Here is a 21,163-nt window from a genome sequence, read left to right as displayed (position 1 = left end):
CGCATAAGCACTTCCTTCGATTTTAAACTAACAAGTCAGTAGTAAGTAGTAAGTGGTAAGTACGAAGTAGTACTCCCGTACAGAGTCACAGACTTTCCCTTCCCCCGAAAAGGCTTCCCTGTCAAGTGAGTCCAGATCCTGGGCCAAGCCTTTCCAAATATAGCAAAATTGGCCGTATCTCATGCGGGGAAAGAAGAAAGGATCTTCTTTTCTTTTTTTTTAAAGGTTCCCTGTCAAACGTCAAGCTTTTAATTTCGGGATAGACCACCGAATAAGATAGACTCGACCTCAAGCTGGGAGACTCCAGAAGCAAATCCCGTTCGATACTGTAGTGTCGTTTCAACCGAGACCCTTCAAATCAGATGATTTCGATCGACTGATGGCCAATGGAAGTGGCAACCCTAGTCAGTTTTAAGGATGGCATGGATGCCTCAGGCGGAATTGTGAGCCGCTAGTTCCGTTTCTGTGTTGGTGGATGTTCGTACTTCTCGCTATGTACTCCGTAATAGTTCAGCATGGCAGCCACTTCGCCCCATCTACTCCGTTAAACCCCCTCCCTTCCTTCTTGCTTGCTTTTTCTCGGGATTTGCTGAGATGCGGGATGGCTGCGCTTTCATCTAATTCTTCCCATGCTGACCCCGGACGTACGGAGCTCAACATATGGAAGGCACCGCAAATTAATGTATAATCCTGATACCTAACAGCGGCAGCTTCCCCATATCCGGACGACTAACCAGCGAGCCGTATGGAACATGAGGTCGGTGATTCGGTTCAGTTCCTGCTATAAAAGAAAGACTTGAACTTCTCCCTGAAAGTCAGCGACAATTTTACGACCCAGAGCAGATGGTGTCTTCAGTAACATCTGTAGGATCACCTTGTTTGTGATTCTGTTCTCGTCGTCATCATTACTGTCTTCTCTCATCGCACTCATGGATACGGAGACAATAACATCCTCCGCGCAGACCCTCCTGTCAATTGAGAAAGACAAAAGAGTTTTTGAGGGCAGATAGCGGGGTTTTTAAAACTTTCAAAGCCTAGCAGGAGTACCTTACGGGCGAAGGACCTTTCGGAAGCCACCTGACCTCCACCCTCTGTAGAAGTACATATAATTCTGTCCGTTTCTTCATTGATAGCATTTGGGTGTGTAGTCTGCTAGTGAAGGGGATTGTCTGAAATGTTTGACATGTCTATGATCTAGACAATATAAGGATTCCTGTTCCACGTGTTTGCTACCGCTGTAACACCACGATAGCTTATGCTGTCAAACGAAAGCAAGCCCCTTTCCAACACTCCGATCTGTATCGCCCCCAAAGTCTTAGCCATCTATAGCCTTTAAATTGATATCAATCATCGGATCAAACAATTCCTTATTACAATTACATATCAACCACACATACGTCCAAAATAACCAAAGTCTTGGGGATATCAAGCAGATCGAAAGATCAAAGTTGATGCCTCCTCGATTGCCCACACAAGGCGAGAAGTGCTCTTCTCCCTTGCCGCTAGACACGAACGAGCAGCTGGGTAATGATGATCATCTTCTCTCGGTGAGATTTTCAAGCGAGGCTAAACTGCTCTCAAACAGAGATGTCATCTTACAGGTGTAAAAGCTTCCCACTCTCGGCCTCAGCTAACTTGCTCAGCACGCGTCTTAGAGGTGTGTACTGGATTGTATTCAATGGTGCGTGTTTATAAACGCTTACTAGTCATTGTTGGTGGCGGGTTGCACAGAATGGTAGTGAGTATTCCCACAGTCTTAATGCCACGGAATTTATCTTTATCCCCTATTTAGTTTAGACATAGTCAAATACAAAACGGCAGGAAAGGGAAATTCGGTTAAAAAAATGCTTATCCAGGGTTCAACTGGCTTTGCTGTCGGGACTCTCTGAAGTGGTTTGCGCAAACAGCATAACCGGCGTAAGGAATGAAAGGACTAGATTGAACATGACTAGAAACCTCTTATCTCATAAAGTCAGTGCAAAAGTATAGAATACTTTGTCTTGGGTTGTGGCCATGCAGAAAGCGGTTGCCGACATATGTAGCAACATTCTAGCATCCCCTGGGTATTCAATGACAGAAGGAAACTTGTAGGAAAATAACTGTCTGACCATATCAATCGAAGATGGAACATTCAATCTACCTGAGATCATCCGGGGTGGTAATTACCAGTATTGAACTAGACGGGCTTTGATCATGACGGAGGTCCGTTGAAATTTTTACTTACCTACTAAATACTATGGCTGAGCTGCTTAGAGGGTTAAATGGGGAAACCAAAATGAACGAACCGTCGTGCAAGTTGAATTGCCTCCAATGGCTTACAGACATAGTTATAGGATATACTACCTATGTACATGTATAGTATGTCCATTCCCCGTAGGCCGCAAAAGAAGATAAGCTCGACCTAGGCTGTCTCACTCATGCCCAAATCGGCCTAGTCTACTTTACCGTAAGTAATGAAAATACACATACCGCGACGAGCGTGTTTCGGATGGGCGCTTTAAGCAGTACAGCAGACGAACGACACGACGAACAAGACCAGACAGGAAAGAAGAGTTGGGCAAAGGGGGAAAACGGATAGAAAGTGACCAGAGAGGGAAAAATACTGGATCGGCCAAAAACCATCCATCACCATAATCACCACCACCATCTCATCCGCCATCGTCACTCTTTCTTCCTTCCTCTCCTCCGCCTCCTCCTCCTCATCCTCTTTCCTAACCTTTCCATCTCCATCACCATCTCTCCGATCCGTAACCAATCCCAGAACTTCCATCTTCTTTTCTCCCAGCTCCATCCGCCGGCCCAGGCAAATTGATTACACCCACCACTCCTTGGCTGGGCCTGGCTTTTGGCGCATCCTCGCCTCATCGGTCGACTGTTGTTCTCTTTCGGAAACCGCTGACCCGCCGCGAGGATTTGTCGGTTCATCACCAACTTGAAGCACAAAGAGCCTTCCTCTTAAGATTCCTGTGCACCCAGTAAGGCAATCTCCCCTTCCACTCCATCGTCGTCCCTTTCCCTCATTCACCTTCACACCTATAACACATCGGCGATCACCTACCTTCCTTTCCAACTCACCTCCCGATACTTGAGCAGCTTAAATTAATTCTCAAAGCAGGTAGCGCTAAAGCGACAACCGGACGGACGCGTGATAGCTTCGCTTGTACAATTCGCAACACTAACCTGGCCTCCCGCGCATGGCCGGCGGTCACGTATCGTGACAGTTCATGTTCATCTGACACGATCCTCCCTGCCTTCGTCTCTTTCACTCTTACTGTTGGCATCGTGAAGCATTCGCCGCCGCGTTTTCGGCACACGCGGCCACCATGACGGGAGCTCCGCCATATAATCCCCAGTCCCCTACCCAGCAGCACCGTTATCCTGGTTACTCCCCTCCAAACAAGAGCCGCCCCTTTTATCCCAACAATGATCAGTATCAGCAGCATCCTCCCCAGACGCCTCCTGCGTTCCCTCCGCAGACCACCATGTCCCGGAGCCCTCACTATTCACATGCGTCTCCATTACCGGCGACCCTCCCACCATTGAACGGGAGTGCACCTCCGCCACATCCTCCGGATCCTTCATCGCAGTTCCAGGCCCACTCGGCGGCTGGAACTCCCCAGTTTCCTCTTCCTCGGCCCTACTCTGGGCCCGTCTTACCAGGCAACGGCGCATCTCCTTACGGTCCCTCCACTCCGTCCCATCCCCATCCGACTGGTAGGCCTGAGGGCCATCCGCAACTATCCCCGAAGAAAGACACCGAGTCATCTTATCTAGGCGGCCCTGGTGTTGCTGGGTATCCGTCGTCTATCATGAGAGAACCAAAGCCGGCCTCCCCTCCAAAGGAAGCAGTACGTTCTTCATTTCATATCAATTACACTCTCTACGCTGGATTAGAGAACTCCTTTACTGATGTATGACTTTGTTGCTGCATGTAGAAGCCCGCCAGGGCTGCAGACCCCATGTCCTTCGCTAGTATATTATCTGGGCCGGCCGAAGAGCGCTCTCCTCCTAAACGACAATCCCCCCCACCAGAGACGACGCCGGCACCGGTAACATCAACACCACGAGAAGCAACGCAGCTTAGCCCGCCTCCCCCACCTCATGTTCCGCCGTCGCATCAGAAAGTGAAAGAGCAGGAACAGGTATTACCCAGACTGGAGAAAAAGCCGAGCTCGGAGAAACGCCGTCGCAACGCGGAGCAGGACAACAAAGCGGGTGAACCCTCGAACGGTATATTAAGCAACGGTATTCCTGAGCCAACCAAGACGACTACTCAGTCATGGTCTTTCCTCAGCCCCCGCAAGGTTTTGTCCGAACGGGAGTCGGAAACTATCAACAAACTTATGGTGGAGATTGACAATGCTGAAAAAAGTGATGTGGAAGCCCCTGGGTTCGAAGAAGAGTATGAACAGTACAAATTGCAATGTAAGAGACGGGCCTTACATACCTTGAAAGAGGAGGGCATAAAGCGCAAGGTAAGCCGCTGTATTTAAGTTTACACGTAATACCCTACTTACACGAGATGCAGCGTCGCCGAAATACGTTCCTGGTCAACCTTGGCAAGTCTCTCGAGAAGCAGGCCTCTGCGGGAATGGACCGGTTTCGGATTGCCAACGAGGCCTCCGTCATCTCAGAAGTCCAAGCCAAAGAAATTCAGGATGAGAAAGAACGCAAGAAGGACATGCAGAGGAAGCGTCGTAGGGAGAACACGGTACGGTTGGAGATGCAGAAGAAACTTGAGGCCGAGCGCAAAGCGAATAAGGCTCAAGACTCTGCTGAGAAAGCTAAGTTTTTGCGTGAAGCAGAACGGGCACAAAGGAAAATCAAGACTACCAAGCGAGCCCTGGAAGGTGTCACAGCGCCTGAAGAGATCGGCGAGGTCACCCCGCTGGCACCAAACCTCGAAGGTGGCACTACCAGCTCTTTCCACATTGGCCGAAGCTCCCCATCGAGGCGGAAATCGGGACGTGGAGGTCCTGTTACACGGCCCAAGAAGTCAAAGGAGCAAAAGCAAGCCGAGAAAGATGCGGCAGAGGCCGCTTATGCTGCTATGGAAAATGATGAGCCACTTCCTCTTGCGCCCAAAGAAGATCCACGTAAGGAATCTCTCAAGAAGGAAGCCAAAGGCAGCCGCTCCAAGGAGAGTAGCCCCGCGCCCCTGTCCGCCTTCGAAACAAAAGGCTACAATCAGATTTATGAACAAATCTGGCGAGATATTGCCCGTAAAGATATTCCCAAGGTCTACCGCATTAAGGCCCTCTCGCTCAGCACTCGCCAGGAGAATCTGCGCAAGACTGCTCAGCTAGCCAGTAAGCAGTCTCGAAAGTGGCAGGAACGTACGAATAAGAGTATGAAGGATACCCAAGCCCGGGCCAAGCGGACTATGCGTGAAATGATGTCTTTTTGGAAGCGCAACGAGCGTGAAGAGCGTGATCTACGCCGCCTTGCTGAAAGGCAGGAAATTGAGTCGGCCAAGAAAGCAGAAGCAGAACGTGAAGCCAACCGCCAGAGACGCAAACTCAATTTCCTTATATCCCAAACCGAACTATACTCTCACTTCATTGGCCGCAAAATCAAGGGTGCCGAGGGAGACTCTGGTGATACTGCCGTTGAGGGATCGGATGAAACAGTTCAACCTGGTAAAGACGAAGAACATGCTATGGAGGATGCTGGCGCTAAGGTGACCAACTTTGAGGATCTCGATTTCGACGCAGAAGATGAAACGGCCCTACGACAGGCAGCAATGGCCAACGCGCAGAATGCCGTTAAGGAGGCCCAAGACCGAGCGCGAGCCTTCAATGACGGGCAGGATCATATGGCTGCTTTGGACGAGGGTGAATTGAACTTCCAAAACCCCACGAGTCTGGGTGACATTGAGATATCGCAACCCACCATGCTCACGGCAAAATTGAAGGAATATCAGCTGAAAGGCCTCAATTGGCTTGTCAACTTATACGAACAAGGTATCAACGGTATCTTGGCCGACGAAATGGGTCTGGGAAAGACCATTCAGTCTATCTCGGTTATGGCCTACCTCGCCGAAGTTCACAATATTTGGGGGCCATTTTTAGTCATTGCACCCGCCTCGACCCTACACAATTGGCAACAGGAAATTACCAAATTTGTTCCAGACATAAAAGTTCTTCCTTACTGGGGCTCAGCAAAAGACCGCAAGATTCTTCGCAAGTTCTGGGACCGCAAGCACATCACCTACACCAAGGAGTCCGAATTCCACGTCCTAGTGACATCCTACCAGCTAGTGGTCCTCGATGCGCAGTACTTCCAAAAGGTGAAGTGGCAATATATGATTTTGGATGAAGCCCAGGCAATCAAATCCTCGCAAAGCTCCCGTTGGAAAAACCTCCTGGGGTTCTCCTGTCGTAACCGCCTCCTCCTCACTGGTACGCCTATTCAAAATAACATGCAGGAGCTGTGGGCTTTGCTCCACTTTATCATGCCCACCTTGTTTGACTCTCACGACGAGTTCAGCGAGTGGTTCTCCAAAGATATCGAGTCTCACGCTCAAAGTAACACCAAATTGAATGAGGACCAGCTGAAGCGTCTCCACATGATTTTGAAGCCCTTCATGCTTCGTCGTGTTAAGAAGCACGTCCAGCAGGAGCTTGGGGACAAGGTTGAGAAAGATGTCTTCTGTGATCTGACATACCGTCAGCGGGCCTACTACACTAACTTGCGAAACCGCGTCAGCATCATGGACCTTATCGAGAAGGCTGCTGTTGGCGATGAGGCCGACAGCACGACGTTGATGAACTTGGTCATGCAGTTTCGGAAGGTTTGTAACCATCCAGACCTGTTCGAACGCGCGGAAACGAAATCACCCTTCTCTGTCGCACATTTTGCGGAAACGGCCTCCTTCGTCCGAGAAGGTCAAAACGTCGATGTCGGTTACTCGACACGTAACCTGATCGAATATCCTTTGCCACGCCTTCTATGCGGGTCTGACGGCCGTGTCGATGTAGCAGGACCCGGCAATCTACACGCCGGCTTCCGTGGCAAGTACCTGGCTCACTTGATGAACATCTTCGCCCCGGAGAATATCAAACATAGTGCCGAACACGATGGTACATTCTCTTTCCTGCGGTTTGTGGACACTTCGATAAACGAAGCGTACGAGCAGTCCCACCAGGGTATCTTTGAGCGAGCGGTTCGCCGGCGCGGCAAACCCAACAGATTGTCTCGGCTCAACGTAGTCTATGATGACGATAAAGCAACAATGGCATCCGCCCTTCCCCATACCATGTTCAACATCGTCCAACGCAACGACCAACATGCTATCAATGATGTCACGACAGAGGGGTACATGCGAGAGTTAACGACCGTGGCACAGTCCGCCTTCGAGCGTAAAGGTCTCGGCATCATCGAGCCTTGTGTCAGTCCCGCAGCGTCTGCGCCTCCGATTACCGTCTCCTCTTCCAGTCGAGCACCTCTGAGCGAAATGAATGATAGCCTCTTCAATGTTTCGGTTCGACATGCCTTGTTCAGCACGCCTTCTAAGCAACTTGAGCAACAGATCCTTGAGAAGAAGCTGGACCCTATTCCTTACTCCCTTCCGCCGATGTTACCGCAGCCAATATCCATCAAGGGACGCTACACGCACATTGAAGTGCCATCTATGCGTCGATTCGTCACAGATTCGGGTAAATTGGCTAAGCTAGACGAGCTCTTGCGAGAGCTCAAGGCAGGTGGTCACCGTGTGCTACTCTACTTCCAAATGACACGCATGATTGATCTAATGGAAGAGTACTTGACCTACCGCAATTATAAGTATTGTCGCCTAGATGGAAGTACGAAATTGGAGGACCGTCGCGACACGGTGGCAGACTTCCAGCAGCGTCCAGAGATCTTCGTCTTCCTTTTGTCTACTCGTGCTGGTGGTCTTGGTATCAACTTGACTGCAGCAGACACGGTTATCTTTTATGATTCGGACTGGAACCCTACCATTGACTCTCAAGCTATGGATCGTGCTCACCGTCTCGGCCAGACAAGACAGGTCACGGTGTATCGCCTGATTACTCGCGGCACCATTGAGGAGCGTATTCGCAAGCGAGCTTTGCAGAAGGAGGAAGTGCAGCGTGTCGTCATCTCAGGTGGCGCAGCTGGTGGGGTTGACTTCAATACTCGCAACCGCGAGAGCCGAACCAAGGACATCGCCATGTGGCTGGCAGATGATGAACAGGCGGAGCTTATTGAGCAAAAGGAGAAGGAAGCGCTGGACCGAGGCGAAGTGTTTGGCGCTAGTAAAGGCGGGAAGAAGGCTGCTCAGAAGAGAAAGAGAGATATCACGCTGGATGATATGTATCATGAAGGTATGTGAATCTGATCAAAGCTCTTCGTTCCGGGGAGGCTTCTGGAAATAGTACTAACCGCGTCAATCTATAGGCGAAGGGAACTTTGACGATGCCAGTGCAAAGCCATCAGGAGCGGCCACTCCTGTGTCGACTGCAGAGAATTTAGGCACCCCATCCTCCACGCCAGTTCCTAAACGAGGACGTGGAAGGGGGACAGGAAAGGGCACGTCTAAAAGAGCCAAAACTACCAAGGAGAGATTACGTCTCATTGATGGCGACGGAGGCTTAGGGCCTAGTTGATTTAATCGATCTGTGCCTCAATAATGGACACGGCTGGTTATGGTCATGGCGTTCAGAGATTGCATTTCTTTCCCACCCTTTATCTTTCTTTCTTTCCTCTTAAACCCCTCTTTTTTGTTTTTCTTTTTATCGGACTTTACTTGTGGGCAGCTTACGTTCTGCCTTGTATTAACAGCATATATTCCTGATTCCTGATGTACGAAGCGATTTAAGAGTCATTGAAGACGAAGGATGAAACCCGTGGTAATCAGCCGATAATGGCAAAGAGAAGGAGAAGAAAAAAATCAAGTGCGAGTTTTGAAATTGATGGCAAGATAGACATTGTATCCTGTACCTGTTCTTGGGCTGTGACGGGGGGGGTGAAATTGACGGTCATCACCCGGCTATTATTACTATTGTTGTACTGTACATCCGGATCCTGCTGGTCTGTATCTAGTTAGGGCAATATTCCCCGTCGCCAGGCCTCTTGGGTTATGAATGATTTCATAGGTGAAGTTTCGTATCCGTACGCACCGAGAGATTTCTTAGTATTACTTGTATTATGAAAATGCACTTGCCGAGTTAAGTCCGCCGGCCAATCACGGCGGAGGATATGGTAAGCCGAAAAGTCTCGCCGAAGTCCCCGACTTACTCTTACTGGAAGTGGCTTAGTGCCCTCAGCGCCCCCTCGCCCTCAGTCCATCAGCCAGATTGACTCTTATTTCTCTCTCCTCTTCGCCGCGGGTGACATATCCCTCTCCTTCTCCCTCTCCCTCTTGACAACATTTCATCTTCGCTTCCTTTTGTGATATAGTCAGTTTCGCTATCCATTGAAGCATCACTCATGGAGTCTCTTCTCCAGCAGTCCCGGGCGATGTGCCCGTTCCTTAAGCGCACATCTCCATCTTCTCTGCGTACGCTGGCAACCGCGACTCGACCTAGCACTAGTTCCGGTGGAGGCACTATGTCTAATCTCCAGGTCATTGCCCGTCGCTGCCCTGTCATGAGCAAGGCTCTGGCCGTGCAGAGCGCTCGCATGGCCGGTACCAAAAGATTCACCTCATGTGCTGCCGGCATCACCGGTCTCGGCAACAAGCATTGCCGTGCTCCTACTGGGAAGAGAACCCTGCACTCCACCTCCGGTAACGGCGCCAATGTGAGCGCAGAGATCTACAAGAACACCCAGCGAGATCCCGCCGGTTTCTCGAAGATCAAGACCCCTGCCAATGCTACCGCCGCTGCCGCTACGTCTGGCCCTCGTCCAGAGGCTCCCGTGGCGAAGCCTTTCAACTACAATTCTTTCTACAACACCGAATTGGAAAAGAAACACAAGGACAAGTCGTATCGCTATTTCAACAACATCAATCGTCTCGCTCAGGAGTTTCCCCGGGCTCACACCACATCTGCCGAGGAACGTGTGACGGTCTGGTGCTCGAACGATTATCTCGGCATGGGCCGCAACCCCGAGGTTCTGGCCACCATGCATAAGACATTGGACACCTACGGAGCCGGTGCGGGAGGTACTCGCAACATTTCAGGTCACAATCAACATGCCGTGAGCCTGGAGAACACCCTGGCCAAATTGCACGGCAAGGAGGCGGCATTAGTCTTCAGCTCATGCTTCGTGGCTAACGATGCCACCCTCGCAACCCTGGGTAGCAAGTTGCCCGACTGTGTTATTCTGTCCGATAGCCTGAATCATGCATCGATGATTCAGGGTATTCGCCATTCAGGCGCCAAGAAAATGGTTTTCAAGCATAATGATCTGGTCGACCTTGAGGCCAAGTTGGCAGCTCTACCTCTTCATGTCCCCAAGATTATTGCATTCGAATCAGTTTATAGCATGTGCGGATCTATTGCCCCAATTGAGAAGATCTGTGATCTTGCAGACAAGTACGGTGCCATTACTTTCCTGGATGAAGTCCACGCTGTGGGAATGTACGGACCTCACGGAGCAGGTGTGGCAGAGCACCTTGACTATGACATCTATGCTTCCCAAGATACGGTCAACCCGCGCAGTACTAAGGGAACCGTGATGGACCGAATCGATATTATCACCGGTACTCTGGGCAAGGCCTACGGATGTGTCGGGGGCTACATTGCTGGATCCGCTGCGATGGTTGACACCATCCGCTCCCTCGCCCCTGGCTTCATCTTCACCACGTCCTTGCCGCCCGCCACCATGGCTGGTGCAGACACTGCTATCCAGTACCAGGCTCGTCACCAGGGCGACCGCGTCCTGCAGCAGTTGCACACCCGCGCGGTCAAAGCAGCTTTCAAGGAGTTGGATATTCCTGTAATTCCCAACCCCTCCCATATCATTCCGCTCCTGGTTGGGGATGCCGAGGTTGCTAAGAAGGCCTCGGACAAGCTTCTGGAGGAGCATGGAATTTATGTACAAGCCATCAACTACCCAACCGTGCCTCGGGGTGAAGAGCGGCTTCGTATCACGCCCACCCCGGGACATATCAAGGAGCACCGCGACCACCTGGTGCAAGCCGTCCAAACAGTCTGGAACGAACTGGGCATCAAACGCACCAGCGATTGGGAAGCGCAAGGCGGCTTCGTCGGCGTGGGTGTCGATGGCGCCGAGGCTGAGAACCAGCCGATTTGGAATGATGTGCAGCTGGGGCTGAAGGAAAACGAAGCCATTGAGGCTGCTGTGGAACGCGAGTTTGCCGAGGCCCCCATGCGGACCGCCACCCGTCCTGCCGCGGCTGCTGCTTCGTCAATCCCGGTGGGTGTGGCTGCCTGAAGTGGCTGCCCGCATGTGAGCTGAAATCGACGTGGAATTCTATACACACACACACACACACACACACACACACACACACACACACACACACACACACACACACACACACACACACACACACACACACACACTAACACACACTATGTTATAAATTCCACATCCACTCCTTTGTCCCTTGTTGGACGTAATTGGTATTTGGACTATTAGTTAGAACCAGTCAGTCGTTACCATGTGTTTCGGTTCGACTCGAAATCTGACATGTTGTCTGCCCCCATGCCACTTCATCTCCTCCGTAACCGCAGGGCTTCAAATACACTGCCCAGTAATTGTAGTCAATATAGCAGTTAACTAACCTTCACCAATTTCCTAATAACAATAGAAGGGGCCATACACGCAGTACCAAAGATCACCTACCTCCGATCAATATCCGAACCTCAGGCTACATACATCAAGTCGCATTAATCGATTCCGACCTCTGTTTATCCCTGAAAATAACTAAGATCATGATCTACGTTTGGTAAGTGGGACACCTACCTACACTGGGAGGTATTGAATAAAGGCATCATTCATATAGTCACAAGATGCCAGGGCCAATTCATGATATGGATAGCTACTTCCAAACATAATTCAGAGGTATCATTCTGCTCTTCAGACAGTTCTTCTCGAAGATCAGTAGGAGCCAGTTTTGACCATTAACTTGTAATGTAATTGCGATTGTAGTAGATCCGAGATCCATTCACTTTCTAAGGGTTAATTGATTCATTTTACTGATACCTCACCCACCATATTCTTGGTACCTGCTCCATGTTACTCTAGCCCTTGTTGTCGCTATTAATACTATGCCTTGATGATCAGTTTGTTTATGTATTCAATTATTTTGCATGATACAGTATAGATATTTCATACGTCATTCGATTGATATTCAAAAAGCATATATATATCGTTAGCACAAAGACAAGACACACCAATCAAGTAGGTCCGTCGAACGGGTACGGCCCTCACCATTGAAAAAGGAAGCATGGGGTTACTATTAGATTAGGTTAATTATAATGCTAGTATCATATGGTATACCGGTAGTATATAGGGTAGAATCATGGTAAGGCAGTTAGCATATGTGGAAGCCTCTGTCTATATAGAGTTTAGATCGTCCAACGTTGGATAGGACGGTGTGAAAATAACAAGATATATTTTTTTTTTTAAAAAAAAAACAAAGGAAGACGAACATCTGTGTCTTCCAACTAATTGTTTACTGTTTGGGCTTTGATCACACATTGCTTAGACTAGGGTGGGGCAGTTGTTTATATATTTACTTCTAGAGGGCGTTATTGATATAGATCCCTTCATTCTATTGTTTCATTTCTCTTCTGCCTTTTTCATCTTACTTTTTTGACCTAAGGGACTTTGGGTTATGTTAAGGTGTGCATGGCTTTCTACAAAAAATCGTCTACGGTACCCGTATGCAAACATTAATCCACTGAAAGAGCAGGTAGAAGAGGTACCTTGGATAGTTCGTAATTTTATATTTATCCACAAAATAGTATGTACATATAGTACAACCTGAAACCGAACGCCAATCGCATCATGGGCAAGTTCAACGCAAATAGATTCTTTTGTTTTGTTCAATAGGAAAGAAAGAGGCAATGGCCATTAAATTACCTCTTTCCACCACGGCTAACCTTGGGGAACTCGACGGGGACCCTCAATCTAGCCACACGTCTAGCATTGGCTTCGGCCTTACCACCCTTAATACCCCATTTGGCGAATTCCGTTTCGCGTGGCTTGTCAACGCGACAACCCAACTCGCGGAAATATTGCGTGATGACCGTGTTATCCAAACGCAGATCGTCGCGCAGATCCGACGGGTCAGTTGCTAGTTCGTTGGGGGCGTTTCCACCTAGAGAGCTGGAGCCGCCGTCTTTGGCTGGCTGAGGGGGAATGTGCAGCGATAGGGCGCATATGGTGGTGTGCAGGAAGGTGATATCGTTCTTGGTGATATGGGTGCCCTGCGGGGCAAATTTGCGGCGGATGGCGTCGATGACGGGATCTGGGAGGGTTTCGGCTGAGTCGGTTTTGGCGCCAGTGGGGGAGGAGAGGATGCGGCGAAGTTCATCGCGAGGTGGAAGACGTTTGCTACCTGGCCCGGACGATTTGGAGTCCTTGCCCGAGCGGAGGGCGCGGGCAAGCTCGAGGAGGAGGAAGATAAAACGCAGAACTTGAAGCTGGGTGGCATTAGTTGAGTTGACGACTGCTTCCACCCGGCGAGACACATATCGTGAGGTGGTGGCGACGGCTTCTCCGGAGTTCACGGTCTCCTGCCACTCGTTCGTGCCCGGGAGCTGCTGGAGGGTGGACAGACCTCCCGGAACAAGCACATCAATCGGATACACATCGGAAGGATGAGACGCTGCCAGATTGGCTTGAGGCAGTGGTTTGTTAGCTTGAACTTGAGCCTGCACCGCAGCGGTCTTCGTAGCAATGTCGGTGGCGGAGTCGAGGGGCATGGACGAAAGAATAGCAGATTCTGCGGCGGAGGCAGCACCAGCGGGGGCATTGGAGAGTTGGGCATTTTCGGCCATGGACTGCGCTGCTTTGCGGGACTGCTTAGTACCGAATGTATTGGTGAGTTCTGTGCGTTGAGCGCGCATCGTTTTCTGTTAGGAGCTGTCAGTAACCTATGCCCCCACCGGTCAAAGAAACAAGAGCCTACCATCTCCTCATCTTCACTCTCAACCTCCTCCTCTTCATCTGCAGCAGCCTTTGTTCTCCTCACTGCTCCACGAAGAGTCACCTTCCGCACCTCAACAAACTGCCAGCTTTTCTTTTCGGGATCCACAACGGCGATGTAATGCTTTAACTGCGAATCGGCGTCGTCTTCGGCCTCGCGACCCACGAAATCCATCTTTGGATGCTCCGAAGTCTGCAGGAGTAGTTCGGACGAGACAATGCCCTTGTTCCGTGTGGAGCGACCTGATAAAGAGCCATCTGCTCGGTCCTTGAGGTATGGTTTTAAATGAAGGTTTTGGGGCACGTTCACACCGGGGGTGGTTACTAGAGGGGCGATCAATTTTCTGTACACGCTGATTGCGAGTATAGTCCAGCAGTTAAAGAGTACATACTGATCACTGGAGCCAATTCACTATCATCGTTGACCACGCTGGCCGCGAGAGGAGGTAGATCTTGAAATTCGAGGGCGGGCTTTTTACTCGGCCGTTCGTGGCCGTTCGAAGCGCGCTTGCGCTTCTTTTCCACCTTGTCAGAAGGCATGGCGTTGTACTCAAAATTGAGCCTGAATGGGAGCGAATGAAGTCGACTTTTGCGTGGAGTAAGCTTCAGTCAATTATAGATCAAGAAGCTCAAGTAAAAAAAAAATTGCTGGGCGGGAAATAGGGGCAGAATTAGTCTCCGCACTCAAGGCGGAGAAGAAAGCATTGGATCATATCAAACGCACAAATCCACTGATAAGTACAATTTGCATATCAATTTACAATGCGAGTACTCGCAAAGGTGCTCTACGTGAATGCTTTCATCTTATACATCCAGGCGGTTTTCAGTCATTGCTTTCATTGCAAACTTTTTAATTTGTGATAAATCCTCGATGACCTCTCCATGGCTCAGAACTTGCACAGGAACTGTAAGCTACAGCACAAGCCCTAAGAAGAGTGATTGACCAGATCCCATACGGAACCCAAAGGGCCTGTGGAATGAAAACAAATAGTACATAAGAAACGTGACCATCAACTTCTTCCACGACCCCTCCAAACCCCACCAAACACATTCGCCCTCCGAGACGAAGAATACGTAGTGCGCATTCCTGCCTGGTCAAAATCCGAAACCGTTGAAAGAGCCCGCGAGATTGGATGTATGTTTTCGTTGAATGATAAGACTCCGGATTCGATAGGATATAGAGAATAGCAGACCAGCCAAGTCCCGTTGGAGTGGCTAAACCACGAAACGATCATAATAGGGAATCATCATCGTGACGTCGTCGACTTTTGTCATGTTCAGCATTCAACGTGAGCACCGCATGGGGAACTGAGATGGATTGGGCGAGTCATTTATTTGCTGCGCTTGTTGTTAGTCCAATTGTCCAGCAGGGCTGAGCTCTCAGATAACTCACCTGCGAGCACGCATCTTTCTGCGCTTACGCTTCAAACGACGAACGCGCTTCTTTCTCCACTTAGCTCTCATCTTCGTAGAGGGTTCGAGACTGTGAAGCGTTAGTTGATATTCAATGAAAGAGGCAACCAGGTGCCAGCCCGGTCTGTATACTCACACTTCTGCGAGGATGAGGAGATGGTTGAAAGAAAGACGGAGAGCAGCGGCCGGCCGAGCTTCTTGTGTGCGTCGTGGCTGACTCAGCGTCCCATGACGCTAAGGGTTCGCTAGTGCTGTCCTACCGTTGATTGGCTGGACATCGGCTTACCGAGAGGGCATTATGTCATCTACTATCTATGGAGTTCATTTTCTCTCTACTGCATATCCACTTTTAAATGTGATCTGTGATTGTAAAATTATGAAGAAAAAATTTCATTGCTCTTTAGGGAGAATAGACGAAGATCACATATTCATCATTGACCCATTTGTCTCTGCTGTATATGTGCCTGACGTAGCCTTGCATCGATCCTGTCACTCGCTAAGAGACATCTCAACATCTCTTTCAGATTCAACGATCAAAGAACAAGGCTAATAGCTATAGCGATAGTTTAACGCCATATCACCGCGTAGCTCTTGTTCTTCGTCACTGGGTATGGCCATGCCATCTGCGATTGCCTGATCACGGCGCCGGTTGTCATACCAGACGGCCGCGAAGTAGCCTATGCAACAGGCCGCCGAAAAGCTAAGGAAGGACACGCTGATGATATATCCTGGTCGGTATTCCGGTGCATCTTTTTTTAAGAAGGCGTACGTCGAGATGATACCACCAACTGCCGCTATATTAGCTACGATAAATAGGATTAAATCACCAAAATCCACTCACTATTTCCAAATCCAACTTGCCAGGCCGTTCCCACACTTCGCCTACGATGGCCTGCTAGGTTCATTGCAAACCAGCAAACAATGACCGGCATTGCACTGTAACAACCACATGTAACCATGAATAAAGCGCCGTACTGAATATTTCGACGAGCCTGCCCGTGTACATTCAACAAGATTCCAAAGCCAGCCATGGCAATTAGCATAGGCCCTATAGTAAAAGCAAACCGATGCCTGGTTCTATCAGAGAGAATGGCCACCAGCATGGAAAATCCCCAAGCGGCTGCCCATGGTGGAATCGAATACAGCTGAGTCTTGATTGCTAGAAATCAGGCTTAGTAGAGTGCAAGGTGCACAAGAAATAGCAGACAGACGTACCATCGTAGCCATAACTCTTGATAATGGTCGGCGCGAAGTAGGCATATCCTACGCGTTGTTAGCCACCGTGCTCCTCATCAGTTGAGATACACGTTAGAAGCATGTGCATCCGTCCTACCATATGCTGTGACAACCTGACCGAAGTACATCAAACCACCGATGAATATTTTGTCTGGAATACACAGTGAGCACCGCAACGATTTTGGCATGCTCACCATGTCACTCACAGTCTTTGAAGACCTCCAATACGTCGCGCCAGCCTATCTTAGCATCATGACCCGCGCTCCCCGAGTCTCTGGCTAGTTTTGCCCGGATGAATTGGCGCTCTTCATCGGTGAGCCATTTGACGTCTTCGGGGAAATCAGGAATAATAAAGAACCAGGCAAGCGAGACGACACAAGTGATCAGGCCTTCGATGATAAAGACCCAGCGCCAGCCTCGGTAGCCACGAGTACCATCCATCTTTCCAAGCCCGCTAGCCAGCAAGCCACCGAAGGCGCCCGCAAGTGTGGTTGAACTAAAGAAGAAACTGAACCTCTTCTGTGCCTCGCTCCGTTTATACCACATTCCCAAGAGATAGAAACCTGCATACGACTGTTGGTCATCGTTATATCGAGCGGGGATAAGGGAAATAACAGAACGTACAACCAGGGAACATGCCTGTCTCAAACATTCCTGGATAGGATTTGTCAGTTGATAAATGTTACACTGGCTAGAGGGTTGTCGACTTACCCAGAAACCACCGAGTTGTCATCAGCCCGCCCCAATTGGAGACTAGGCCTTGACAGATTGTAACCAGACCGAATAGAAACATACATCCCGTCACTAGAGTAGCCACCGGCCTTTCAGTTCATACCTCCTATACACGGTATATCGGGAATACCTACACCATACGTGGGGTCTCAACTTCTTAAGCAGGATATTGGATGGAATTTCGAAAATGATATATGGAACGAAGAATATAGTCAGTGCAGTATTGTAGTTCGTCCCGTCGACTATATTCAAGTCTTCTTGTAGGCCAAGGACTGCTGCGTTACTGATATTCACGCTGTTCACAAAGGGTAATGTAAGATAACTATTCAGTAGTTGCTCATAGAGAAAGCCAGTCAGACTCATACCGATCCAAGAATGCGAGAAGATACATAACACAGAGACAGGGCATAATGTGCCAATCGATTTTAGCCATAAGCTTGCGTTCTGTGGTATTCCTCAGCTGGGGAAGGTCGGTCGATTGCGAATCGACATGGCCCTCAATCTTGTCATCCTGCGGAGTGAGTTGCTCTGGTCGCGCGATTTGTAAGTCTCAGCATCATGCTCATGGTAAGGTGTTTTGCTCGCCATACCGTCGAACCCCATGATGTATGTATTTCTAGTACTCTTGAGTAACCGTTTATTGCGAATTCTCTCTCCGAGTTGTTTGCTCTAGGAAAGAACAGATAGGATGGTTGTTTTCGCTTACCTTCGGGGGATAGAGCGGGCTGACACAAAGTGAACGAAGGGATGACTTTGTATTCACCACTCGCAGTACACTGGGACTAATTGAACTGTAAGAGAAAGAATCGAGAACATAAACCACAAAGAAGAGAAAGACAGAAATACGGTAGAAGATCTAGGAAGTTTATTGCCAAATCATTCGGTCCGCATAATACAGCTCTTGTGCTCGGAAGGATCATGGGTACGAGTCACTCGGTGGTCATGAGTACCTAACTACTACTACCCTGCGAACCCGACTAAGTATGGTCAATTGAGATTGGCTGGATAAGATTTTTGCAGCCTGGGGAGCTTAACTCCATCCATGACATGCCACTTTAACTCCGGGGGTCCATTATAGCCTGGCCATTTTGCGAACCCCGGTCTCCGCGCTGAATTGAATATGCATGTCAACCACATGGTACGAAGTAATTTAAGGTTGTTCTTCTTTTTTTCCTTAATCACCCATTATATCACTGGAGATCGAGGTGACCAAGCCCCAATGTTATTCGTGACCCCATACGTATTGCCTTGCTGAAGACACTAGACTAAGCTACCTTCCCCGCAACTGAACTAGTAAACTAAGTAAAGGTCTGCTGGAGTCTGGAGACGATTACATAAACGACCTCCCCCACACTAGCATCAGTAATCAAAGGGACTAGAACATCAGTGGAGTGGGTGAGTGTTCGGCATTTATTGGCATCATATAAATAAACACAGGCATACTCCGGAGCAACCCGTTTGTTACCGATGGAAAGTCTAAACTTGTTACCCTTCGTTTACAATAGTTTAAACTCTCGCGGCTGTAAGTCCGCCATAGAGCGAAAATTGTCTTCCTTTAAGGATGATATCGTCTGCTGCAGCTCGCTCTTAAGTCCGTACTAGTTTGAGGGTGTTTTCTTTCTAACAATAGAATCCATAAGTCATTTGTATATGTGACATGCCCGTTCTACCATAATGTGGGTGCCACTGAAGTCGATAGAAGCATCTCTAAAACTATAACCGTGGTGAACACCGCCGTCATAGAAAGCTATGCTTTCATGGAAATGCACGGAAAATATCATACAAGAACTACATCTCCCAGAATTATCCAAGTCCGAGAAGAAGCACTGCGGATTGATAATGTCCGCCGCTGCCGGAAAGAAAATGCCTGCCTGGTTACGTAGCAGTCGATGGCTGCTCTTCCATTGCTTTCCCCCACGCCTTCTCAAATGCCGAATCCGCACCAGGCCCTGCCGTCGACGGCTGTTGAGCCTGATTGCGGTCATATCCATCATAGTCTTCCTTCTCGACCAACACCGTGTCCGAGCCAGGCGTCTCCTCTCCCGGAGACTCCATCTTCGTTCCAGACCCAATCAGCTCGAAATCAAAGTTAGAGCTATACACCACAGCTGCGAAGGCTTCCAACTCTCGCACACCTTGGTCCATCGCAGTTAGATAAAGATTTGGCGGGTTTGTACCATTGCCAATCACATGTGCTTGGCGGGCTAAAACCGCCAGAATGTTGGCTAACTTTGCCTTTGGCTCAGAGCTATCAGCTCCCGGGACAACCGTGGCAACTGAAGTAAATGACTGGGGAACGCTCCGTGGAGTTTGTGACGTCGACTTGAAGGCATCGGCGGTGCATTGATGGATTAATGTCTGGAAGCATTCGTTGTTCAGAAGCATCAAGACGCGCGTAAAGGTTGGTGATTCGATCAGGTCAGCCGTCTCATCCAATAGATGTCGCAACGTAGCTGCAGTTTGGGAGTTGGCAAGCTCCGTCACTCCAAGGACACCAGACTCCTCTAGTACTTTGTCCTCCTCTTCGCGAGGAGGGAGCAGATAAGACAGCCACTTCCTGTGTCTGCAGGAACGGTTAGTAAAAAGTTCGGTTGGCTATGGGGGTAAGAAGAAACATACTTTCTTTCCTCTTCAGTATACCCTTCCACTCTCTTTCGGACCTCCAGGAATAGCTCGGACAACCTGGCCAACGAGATATCCTCTCGAGGGTTAAGGGGGCCAAAGACCTCTGTAACGGCAGTCTGTACCTCGTTCATTAACTGCTTCCAGCCTCGGTGGAGCAACCACCAACTAAAGGCAAGATAGCGACGATTGGTCTCAAAATCATTTCCCAAAGTCTGTGTGAGGTCATCATCGTCATGGTCTTCCAGCCTGATCGTCGATTCGTTGGCAGGGGGGGTCGCCATAGAGATTACGCTGGAAAGATAGTTCCGACGGCCGAGAAGGTTGAGTTGGATTCGTGTAAAGATTGTCAACAGAGAAAGGGTATAGACTAGAGTGAAGGACCTGGTGATAGCTGTGACAAGCCTATGAGTTTCGGTTTCCGGGAGATAATATGTTTGGGATAGATGTCTTACAAGTGATTTTGACTTCATTCCAAAGCTGTGTCTTATTGCGTTTCGGTCGCGCCTCGCCATCGCCCTCAACGAAAGGTTCTCCCGGTTGGCTTGTGCGGACGAATCCATCGCTCTGAAAACTAGATAGACTCCGACGGTCATCCTCCGGTAAGCTGGGCGATACAGAGCTTAGATCTGATCCGGTCCCTTCCCCGGCGTTGAGCCGAGCTAACCTCTCTGCTCGCTTTCGTTGTAGCTCTTTCGTCAATTCCTCGACAGGAAGAGCGTCCAGAATATCTTCTGCAGCAGTCGGTAAGAGAGCGAGAACGGTATAGGTGCAATCGGTTTGGTTTTGTTCGAAACGTCGCCGTAAACTGAAGATTGCAACATTGGAGAATGATAGGTCAATTACCGTCTCCGAGCACACGAATACACCCGACAAGCAAAGGGAGGTTACTCACTTCTCCCGAGCGATTCGGTCACTGCTCATACGTTCCCGTGCTTCTGAAATTTTGGAGAGCACATATTGTCCTGCGAGGTAACCGGCTCCGATCATGCCAGCCCCGATCGCGAGACCCTTGCGATTGCGCCGGAACCAGCGCCTAGTAGCACCGATCATGGTGGAGCGGTCGGAGGTAAGCGGATAATCTCTCTCAAGG

At 49.5% G+C, this 21,163-nt stretch overlaps 6 protein-coding genes across 6 annotated transcripts; 2 read left to right on the top strand and 4 right to left on the bottom strand.

Moving 5' to 3' along the window:
- Positions 1-2,191: 2,191 nt before the first annotated feature.
- AO090009000632 (uncharacterized protein) lies at positions 2,192-2,770 on the bottom strand (the record flags this gene model as incomplete). Its single annotated transcript, XM_023236107.1, has 4 exons — positions 2,192-2,219; positions 2,286-2,343; positions 2,470-2,495; positions 2,520-2,770. The coding sequence occupies 4 exons, from the start codon at positions 2,768-2,770 to the stop codon at positions 2,192-2,194; spliced, it is 363 nt and encodes a 120-aa protein (XP_023088737.1).
- Positions 2,771-3,959: 1,189 nt separating this feature from the next.
- Positions 3,960-9,422, top strand: ino80 (chromatin-remodeling ATPase INO80; the record flags this gene model as incomplete). The annotated part of the gene is made up of 3 exons (XM_023236102.1): positions 3,960-4,475; positions 4,529-8,327; positions 9,403-9,422. The coding sequence occupies 3 exons, from the start codon at positions 3,960-3,962 to the stop codon at positions 9,420-9,422; spliced, it is 4,335 nt and encodes a 1,444-aa protein (XP_023088736.1).
- Positions 9,423-9,432: 10 nt separating this feature from the next.
- Positions 9,433-11,343, top strand: hemA (5-aminolevulinic acid synthase HemA; the record flags this gene model as incomplete). The annotated part of the gene is made up of 1 exon (XM_001817005.3): positions 9,433-11,343. One exon carries the CDS (start codon positions 9,433-9,435, stop codon positions 11,341-11,343), a length of 1,911 nt encoding a protein of 636 aa, XP_001817057.1.
- A 1,652-nt stretch (positions 11,344-12,995) lies between these two features.
- Positions 12,996-15,531, bottom strand: AO090009000629 (DNA-directed RNA polymerase I subunit RPA49; the record flags this gene model as incomplete). The annotated part of the gene is made up of 3 exons (XM_023236094.1): positions 12,996-13,994; positions 14,051-14,465; positions 15,461-15,531. 3 exons carry the CDS (start codon positions 15,529-15,531, stop codon positions 12,996-12,998), a joined length of 1,485 nt encoding a protein of 494 aa, XP_023088735.1.
- Positions 15,532-16,026: 495 nt separating this feature from the next.
- Positions 16,027-18,051, bottom strand: AO090009000628 (putative MFS transporter; the record flags this gene model as incomplete). Its single annotated transcript, XM_023236088.1, has 10 exons — positions 16,027-16,268; positions 16,322-16,639; positions 16,696-16,743; positions 16,835-16,867; positions 16,923-17,279; positions 17,341-17,370; positions 17,428-17,520; positions 17,583-17,743; positions 17,814-17,976; positions 18,039-18,051. 10 exons carry the CDS (start codon positions 18,049-18,051, stop codon positions 16,027-16,029), a joined length of 1,458 nt encoding a protein of 485 aa, XP_023088734.1.
- Positions 18,052-19,323: 1,272 nt separating this feature from the next.
- AO090009000627 (peroxisomal biogenesis factor 3) lies at positions 19,324-21,123 on the bottom strand (the record flags this gene model as incomplete). Its single annotated transcript, XM_023236084.1, has 4 exons — positions 19,324-20,011; positions 20,068-20,464; positions 20,526-20,878; positions 20,966-21,123. 4 exons carry the CDS (start codon positions 21,121-21,123, stop codon positions 19,324-19,326), a joined length of 1,596 nt encoding a protein of 531 aa, XP_023088733.1.
- Positions 21,124-21,163: the final 40 nt, after the last annotated feature.

Source organism: Aspergillus oryzae, chromosome 1 (assembly GCF_000184455.2).
Source record: "Aspergillus oryzae RIB40 DNA, chromosome 1".
Classification (NCBI taxonomy): domain Eukaryota; kingdom Fungi; phylum Ascomycota; class Eurotiomycetes; order Eurotiales; family Aspergillaceae; genus Aspergillus; species Aspergillus oryzae.
This window is presented reverse-complemented; position numbering and strand designations above follow the sequence as displayed.